Consider the following 9,740-nt stretch of genomic DNA (forward strand, 5'->3'; position numbering starts at 1 on the left):
AATGAGACGACAACTGGATGGGAGGGATTTGTCACCCTTTTTAGGAAGTGGCTGGATATGAGCAAATTTCCAAGCAGAAGGAAAAACACATTTGGAATAAGAAAGTGAAAAAAGGTAGCAAAAAACAGGAATAAGTTCAGAAGCACAGGTTTTGAGAACAAGTGGAGAAATACTATCAGGACCTGGAGCTTTCTTAGCATCAAGATTCGTCAAAATCCTTCTGACATCCTTTTAACAGAAGACCACAGGAGGCATTGATATATGCTGCTGTAGAAGACAGGCACAAAAGCCAATAACTGGAAAGTTAAAATCCTCCATTATATGGGTTTATTGGCCCACTCTATTTCTCTGTATAGTTGTTTGTTATACTCATCACAGTCATTAGGTCTATAACACACTCCTACTCTCATTTTTGTTTTCTTGCTGTTTTTGTCACACCATACTGACTCAACATTGCACTAGCCATCTATGTCAACTGAATGCACTGCCTTAAATTTAATATGCTTTTTAAATAAGAGCATAACCCCCCCCCCATCCTTTCTGTATACTTTGTACTCCCCATATTCAAATCTGCATCCCTTATGTCTGAGTGACACCATGTCTGCATTTGATGACTTCAGATTTATTTAGTATGCTCCTGGCATTAGTGTAAATGCAAGTATACATGCACCTGTTCTTACTCTTAGTTACCCTAATATAGCCTATGTATTTGCATATTCTACTTTGCATCTTTAGCATGTGCATGTAGGAGTTCTGCATGGGTGAAACTGGTTTTTCTCCTGTTCAGTATTTCTACCTTTCATTTGAGCAACACTTATAAAAACATCATTATTGCGTCCACTATAAAAATAGACATTTTTTCAAACCAAAGTTGGTAACTGAAAACACAATTATAGGAAAACCTCATTAATTTGGTGTTGGATAATTCAGCATTTATGATAATCTGAAGTGCTTTCAGTTCTCCCACCATGTGAGTGAGGGTTTGTATACTAGATGGTTATTTTGAAATATGGTTAATTTTAATAAAAGTATTTTGAAGTATTCTTGCAGAAAAAAAGCCACTAAAATTTATTATAAAATTTTTTAAATCATCATAATAGGAAGCATACTAACATGTTTTGAATAGTGTACTTGACACATTCAGTAAACAATTACTAAAATTGCAGAATAGAGGTCATGAGTTAGATGCATCAGACAATTGAAATGCTTAAGTTACACACTGAAAAAAAAAAAATGTTCCTTTTAAATGCGTTAAAAATTTTAATTTATCACAGATTTGCAGTAAAGAAATGATATCTCTAAAAATTAAATATTTGATATATAGGATGTGTAAAAAAAACCCTTATTTAAAAAAGAAGTCCATAACTATTGAATAGATGCATGTTTACATTAACTGTTTTCACAATTATAATAGCTCAAAAAGTTTTATCTACATCAGTAAACTTGAACATGCACTCTTCCTTTAGCTCTGAGGATGTGAAATCAAAGAGATTGCTTCAGTTATTCTTGTCTTTAGTGATAGCAGATCAGTAACTGTTGTTGAGAATATCATATCCTTAACATAACTCCACAAGAAAAATTCAAGCAGTGGTATGTCGAGTGACCAAGATGGCCATTCAGTTGGTTCACCATGACCAATTTGGGAAAATGACATACAACAAAATACCAATGAGGCAGGAGCCCCTATCCTCTTGAAAAAACATCCAGCTGATATTCCTCTAGTTGTGAAAGCACACAATTCTCCAGAATATCAAGATAGATTGTTCCATTAATTGGCATTTCAGAGAAAAAATGTACCAGTAATCTAGTCATGACAAATATGTCCTGCTGTGGTGCAACCTTTTAACCAGTGATCTATGAATTAAATTGAAAACTTTGAGTTATTCTTCATAATGTTGAAAACTACAACAATTATTTATTATCAGATCAAAAATTATAGACTTTTCTAATATGGAACCTTCATTGAATGGTATCCATTTTCTTAAAAGAAAAAAAAAATTAATATTGTGCAATAGGATTAAATCTGTATACATGAATATATGTCTAGTCAACACAGTCATGCCTGAACAGAAAGAAAGTTCTTAACCTCTTTGAACAAAATGACAGATAGCAAATTTTACTTCAATAAATGGAGAGAACACATATTGCAGTGCAGGTAATTTTTTATATACAGTAAACCCTCGATTTAACGGACTAATAGGGGAGAAGGGGGGGGAATATTTTATTGTTCTTAATGTAAAAAAAAAAGCTCTAATACAATATACAGCACTGTACAATATATGTTGCAATTTGGCCTTTGATTTACGGATATCAGAAACAGTTTTTGTTTTTTTACACCGTAAATTTCACAAACATGTACTACTGAGACGCCTTGTTCAATTTCCCAATTAGCTCTAATTTCTGTGCCACATTTAAGTTTACATGCTTTCTTTTAACTCCTCTATCACTTGATGCCATTTTAAATTGTAAGGATTGCAAAATTATTTAATAAATAAAGTCACAATTCAGAAATCACAGAAACACACTGTATACAACCTGATCGCACGGTAGTTTGAGGCAGACTGAGGCCGAAACAAAGCGAGTCGGCAGACCTACAGTTTAGTGTCCCAAGTTGCATTCAGCTCGCAAGTCACTGCCTGCTGCTCTTATCTGTTATCTGTAATCTGGAAAAATAGCTATTTGAACACATTTTCAGAAAGAAAAAAAAACAATTTCCTGACTACAATTTCCTGAATTTGATTATAAAATAAAAGTAGGTAATTATCAAAACAATAATGGAAATAGGTAATTATTATTTATTTTTAATTAATAACAACACTGAAGTTTTGTATAACTTAAAAAAAATAATATGGTTGAGATTAATATGTACATTACTGTATTATTATTTTCCGGTCCATTAAATCCAAAATCCGTTATATCGGAGGCCATTAAATTAAGGGTTTTCTGTACTTATACTATTGAATTATACTATTAAATTGTTTTTTGGTTTTTTTTTCAGATACTAATGCCGTGGAGAAAAGGCTTTATGTTCTCCAGAGTCAAGGTTATGTATATGCTTATGATACAGCCTAGTTGAATTGCTGGAAAGTGATAAAAAAAAAAAAAAAAAGTTAATAATATTCCATATCTGCATTTGTGTATGTGACTATTGTTTTATAGATATGCCCAATTGTTTAAACATTTACTTTATGTACATTCTCACAAACTAGCAAATTTATTTAAGAGACTAGTGAGGTATTAGTATTACTACTGTAGCATTTTTATATATTAGTTATATCAGTGATCTGACTGTTTGGTTAGCACATGTGATCTTTGGTTACTAAATGGATGTTAAGTTTATTTTCTGTGTGTCATCATTTTACAGACGTGTATATAACTAGTGGCCAGCACTAACACATGAATTCATGTGCTAATTTTGTCCACCGTTGTCACTTGCTATTTCTCTATATGTTCAGCTGGTATTTTTATATTGTGATTTGTGTATCCTAATGAAATGAGCTTAACTGTCCCTATTTTTTTTATTATTTTATGTGTAGATTAGTTTTTGGTGTGTATATTTTGTTATTACTTATTGCACATGTGTTAGAAAGAAATATATATTGCTGTAGATAATATTTTGCAGAATTTGGTGTTTTAGTATTTTAACTTGTAGAAATATTATCTTTGGAAAAAGTGACAAAATGTCTTAATATAGAATGTCCCAGTCACTGCTATTAATGATTTGCTTAAGTAATGAATTACTTATAAGGAAGTTTCATTAAATTTGCTATAAATCTTGATCTTTAAGATAACCAGCAAGAGATTGTTGCAAAGACTTTTTAATGTGGTATTAGGAGGTCACTCATATTTTGATGCATTCTGGGAGCTTTCTTTGATATAAATTTCAAATTAGCTCCATCTATTTGCAATTTTAAATTGGTATCAGAACATAGTTACTTTTCCTAGTTCTGCTGAAATTTAGTCAGAATTTTATTTTTACTAATGTGGGTTTATTAGTGCTTAAATATTTTATCTTTTAAACAGTAATTTCTAAAGTTGTGAAGGAAAAGAATCCATAACACATATCAAGGTCCTTAGGTTTAATTAAAAAATAGTACCATTTGCTCTTTACTGATTATGCCTCTTACATAATCCAGTTTCAGTCTTACAATAATAATATTTTATAACAATATCTTACAATATCCAAATTAAAAATTAACTTTTACATCGACTATAAACTATTATGTTGCAAGATTTTAGTTACTTTCCACCTACTCAATTTTAAAACACCACACAATTTTAGTTTATAATTTTTTTTTAATCTATATTAATTTCCAGATTTGTTTTTTATAGAACTTTGTTTTCAGTAAGATAAATAAGATTTAACTAAACTCTTAATATTATCATGGAATTTTAAATTTATTATCATTATTTGTTATTAATAGTCTAAATTATTACACTTTATTAAAAAATGTTTTGTATGCCTATTTAATATTAATGTATATATTATCTGATTGAAAAGACAAGCTTGAAAATTGTTTAAAATTTATGTTTTATGTGCTCATTGTGTCAGTACCAAAAGCTGAAATTTTTGTGTTCAAGAGAAAAATATATTTTTCCTCTTGAAAATAAATTATATATCCTACAAAGTTTGTTCTAGTTCTGCAAAACTTGAGTTTTTATCCCAACGTTTGTGGTTTATGAAAAATTATCACATTTTTTTAATTTCAGATACCCCTAATAAATGCTACTGGAATTAGAATACTTATACACTATAAAGATCTTTCTGTACTGTGTTTTACCATCAGAATCCAGAATACTTTTTCTCCAAAGTAGTCTTTCTGTACTGTGTTTTTTTTTTTTTTTTTTTTTTTTTCAAAGTAGTCTTTCTATACTGCATTTATTCATTAGAACTCAGATTTTTGCTCTGTTACTTATTTAAATTTAGGTATGTGTCGACATAAGAGCTTGCTGCCATAAGTTGGGTTAGGCTTGTGCAAACTTGTTAGATTTTGGAGCCTGTTGTTAATTATAATTTCAACTGTTTATAGGCAGTACCACTAAAACTAGAAAATGAATTGCACATATATATGAAAAAAAAAAAAAAAAAAAGTGGTATTGGTTAGACCTAAGAACCAGTGTAGTTTGTTCATTTTAGTTGAAAATTGTAAAACGTATTGAGATATTTTTTTAGTTGACTTTACAGGTGATTATTTGCACTTTATGCTTTTTAATAGTAATTTATTTAATCTTAGAAACACTTTATAGTTTGAAAAGCATCTCAAAGCATTTACATAGTATAAATGTGAATGAAAATAAAGCTGCAGTTACCAAGTATAAATAATTAAACTTAAATAGAATTAAAAGTAGAGCATAAATAGACAGTATATCTCATTTTTATGTGCCTTTAATTTATTTTGTATGATTAGTGATGTGGAATGGAAAATTTTTTGCAGAAAATATTCCATCATTTTATATTTTTTCACGGACAGTTTTCCACTTCAAAAAGGTATTAATATGAAATACTTTTGAAAATGAATTAGCAACATAATAAATGGATAAGTAATTTAATGAAATTAATAGATATATATATCAGAATCTATTTATTTGTAAATTGGAGGAGGGATGGGGATAAATTAAATATACACATGATCCAAATCAAAACTGGCTGCAAGTTAAATAAAAAAAAAATTAAATTTCTTGTTAAGTAAACTGTGTTGAGAAAATAACTTTTTATTAATAACCTGGAGTGCAACATATGCAGTTAACAGTAGAACCACAGAATAATGTTTTAAACATTTGCTTGTTGTTTTGATTTAATCAGATTATTATATTCTGGGCGTAAAATAAGAAGCTATTTTCTCAATGTAAATTAGATTAAATTAAATCAGCTCCTAATTAAATTGAATCAGTTTCCTTAAGTTATATTAAAAATAAAATCCTTATTCCATCTGATGCAAGTGAATGAAAATGGAAGCTATGGTTACTAAGTATAAATAATAAATATAATTAAGCATAAATAGCAGTGTTTCTCTATACTTTTCATTTATTTTGAGATATTCATAATGCTTAATTAAAACAACAGAAAAACAACCTTTTTTTGTGACATTACTGTAGTGGACCCAAAAAAGAAAAAAAAAAAAGAAAGAAGGAACCATATCTCTTTCCAGAGTGCCAATCTCATAATTGCCATTATTTCACTGATAAGTACCTCTCTTATAGGATTATGGCTAATATTTTTATATTCTAGCATCTGCGAATTTTTAAAATATAAGACAAACATCAAAACACATTATCAGACTGATCGCATAATTAATGTTTATGGCAAGAATCAAGTTGAAAGTGGGAAGGAGAGAAGAAAGCTACTAATTGAAATAGAGGAAGCAAAATAATAAATGATGAATGAAAATCAGTTTCAGGAAATATTTATCTCTGTATGAACTGTATATTTTGATCCACTGCACAAAATTCATAATAAATTACTAAATTACAAAAATAATAAGAATGCATTCAGTTGGAATATGCATTTGTATTGCAGAAGCTATGGTCTATAAATACTCAAGTGGTGGCATATCAATGACATGCACATCATGTGGAAACATGAAGACATTTTAAAAAGTAATATGGTGGATTGTTGACAATCAGTGCTCTGTCAGTTGTAAAACTAAAATTACATTGCCTCTACACATTTTTTTTGTTTTTAAGCATATTATTGTTCTGTTTCATATTTGTATCAAAAATTTGCAAAATACATTTTTTAAATGTATTGTATCTTTCATTTTCTTCCATTTATACAAAGTTGATTTTCAACTTTGTATAAATGGAAGAAAACAAAAGGATATTTTCAAAATTGATAGTGTTAACAGTTTTGAAAATGAATCAAAGTGGTATATGAAGCACTTAGATTACCAAAAGATAAAAGTAACAGACCCATTAAAAGATGTTCACCATCACTACATTTATAGTTTGGAGATAAAAATGATAACAAAATAGACAGTTATGGAAGGGTATTATGATGTGATGTATTTCATTAGGCCATTATGAAAAGATCCGTATTTCAGTGATGCAACAAATGTGATCTGTTGTTATTCATTGCAAAATGTTTCATCTACTCAGGTTCCACCAAGCTTCAATTTTTTTGATTGTTTTGTTTATGCATAATTAAAGTGGTCCCTTTTGGGCATTTTGCAACAGTGCAATACTTGATAGGTGAAATAGTATAGTAGTAATGGCAAATGATGCAGGAAAGCAAGCTTATATAGCATCAGTCAAAAAAAAAAAACACTTCACCCATCCATACCCCTCAAGAATTTGTCTAGTTCTCCCTTGAATTTATTCAACCCATCCACTTCCACAATGACAGATAGAAGCCCGTTCCAGCGATCAATGAAGACAAGCTTCTGCACATCTATCCTGCAATCATCCTTCCTCAACTTGAATTTATGTCCCCCTTGTGTGTAGTCTCAGCAAGTGGAAGAATACCATTAACATTCAGCTTAGTCAATCCAGTCAAAGTCGCCTCAATCAGATCTTCCCGCAGATGTTTCATCTCGAGATGCTGCAATAGCTATATTATTGAAACTTGTGAAATGTCTATTAAGTTTTTTCTGCAGAGTGCATGGGAAATGACTAATATAAATATCAGAGCATCTTCATGACATATTTTGTATACAGTACCTTCCAGATTTTACTAACTGTTTTTACCAGTAAAATCCAAGCAAAGATCATGTTTTTATATGTGTTTTTTAACTGTATAAGTTTTTTATATGTGGTGTTAATAATGAATTTCTACCTTTAGGGAAGGAAATTAACTATATTACATTTTCTGAAATTCACTATTTTCCATTCTAAGAGATTTGGATATTTTCTTGCTTTGCATATGCTCTTAATAATGCCAGCTCTTTATTGTGGATTTTCTGTGATACATTTAATGCAATAACACAGTTTGCAACACTAGTGTTTCAGATATACTGAAAGTCAAATTGTGCCACCATCTCCCCAAACAGAAATGTCTCTTGTCCTTTCCATACACACTTGCCAGGTGGAGTAAATTCCACATGTACTAGTTGTGGTAATTATTAAAAATACTAAAAGAGGACCACCAATTAATAAGGCCGATTAAAAAACTTCAACATGCAAATTTGCCACACTAGTCCATCCCCGCCTTGTCAAACAGTTTAGTTCCTGTGACTGAGCTAAAATGTCCAAATACAGGCCAGCCCTATGATTTCATAACCTAAATGGTAATTCAGCTTGTTCACAAAATCCAACTTTAGAAGCTTAATAATAAATATTTTTCATTGAGATTATTTTCTGGTCAGATAAAAATGAATGAAAGTCACTGTACTAATGTCGTTTTCAGCAATTTAAAGTATCAAATTTTCTGGCCCTTATCTAGAGTATTCAGCGAGTGCATTATATTGTTCTAATGTTTTATGTAAGAACTATGGTACTGGAAAAAGTCTGGCATTCTCTAATCTTGTATGGCAATCCCAATCCTACAAAAGCTCACAAAGTTTCTTTGTACCATAAATCAATTAGAACAAAATAAAAAAAAAAGGAAAACCTGTAATAGGTGTACTGTACATTATTGACTGTTCATTTCAAAGTACTGTAGTTGGAATGCAGGAAGGCTTGGAAGTTACTGTAATGCTATATCCAATGCAATCTGTAAAGGGACAGACAAATGTTCTTTTTTGTAATTATGGCTGTAGTGAGTTGAAGAAACAGTGCTGTGTGAAGGATAAAATTTAATATTGGTCACAAGTCTTCAATTGGGCAACTCAGATATGCATATAGTATAGGAAAGCAGACACAGACACAACATTATAATTTTAAAAATAGTACTGATCATGATGCAAATGACAGAAGATCAGTTTCTGCTTCTTTTTTTTTTAATGACCACTAAGAGCGGAATTTATTTTTTTCAGAAATTTAATTTTTATGCAATGTTTATTGTACGTATTTCCTGCAAATTAAAAGACAATAGAGCTCTATACAGTTTTTTGTTTTGTAACTATTATATTTATCTGATGTAAAGATGTTAAATTTATTGACTTATTGTAGCATAAGTTTCTTTATAACATAGTTATAACATCATGTGCCAGTTATTACTGACCTAAAAGTCATTTTGGAAAACCTCTTTGAAAAAAAAAAAAAAAAAAGAAACACTATAACAGATTTCATGAACATGCATAAATTATTGTTTATGCATGTTTGTTTGCTTGTGTGTGTGTGTAATATTATTTTTGTCATCTACTAATTTTGTTCAGATTTTAATTACTGGTTTCAAACATGTTTTCATATGGAAATGCATAATTTCCTAGAGCTAATTTTCATTGATTATTTATTATTTTATTTTGCTTCCTTAAATCATGTTTCATTTATTCTAGTTAATAGCTTTCTTCCTCCTATTCCTCTACCCTTTTCAGGTTGGATGCCTATTTGAGAAAGGCATTCATCACAAAAAAAAAAAAAAAAAAATGGCTGCTGCCTAAGGCCTTTTAGGACTAACATTACCAAGAGAAATATGCTATCATAATAACAGATAGAGTTGTTTTTCTTAATTTCTCAGTTATGCACTTTTGTGTTGTGTGTTACATCTACATAGTGGCATTTTAGGCTTTTTTTTTTTTTTTTTAGATTTTATCAATTTAACATTTTTGAATTCAAAAATTCTTAATGTGTTTAAATTTTAAATTTCATTGTTTTGAAATAGTCATGGTTTTATTGTCTTTACAGTTCATCCTGATAAATGACCA

The 9,740-nt window shown here is 29.8% G+C and overlaps 1 protein-coding gene across 1 annotated transcript in view; it reads left to right on the forward strand.

The window, feature by feature from the left end:
• LOC150086163 (serine/threonine-protein kinase unc-51-like) overlaps positions 1 to 3,125 on the forward strand; it is a 231,459-nt gene extending 228,334 nt beyond the window's left edge. The window contains exon 25 of the mRNA XM_090373751.1: positions 2,999 to 3,125. Within this exon, the coding sequence (XP_090229877.1) occupies positions 2,999 to 3,072 (74 nt within the window). The 3' untranslated portion in view covers positions 3,073 to 3,125. The remainder of the gene's footprint in view (positions 1 to 2,998) is intronic.
• The last annotated feature ends 6,615 nt before the right edge of the window (positions 3,126 to 9,740 follow it).

The sequence above is a fragment of the Mastigoproctus giganteus genome, chromosome 5 (assembly GCF_048544385.1).
Source record: "Mastigoproctus giganteus isolate SK-2022 chromosome 5, ASM4854438v1, whole genome shotgun sequence".
NCBI classification, from domain to species: Eukaryota; Metazoa; Arthropoda; class Arachnida; order Uropygi; family Thelyphonidae; genus Mastigoproctus; species Mastigoproctus giganteus.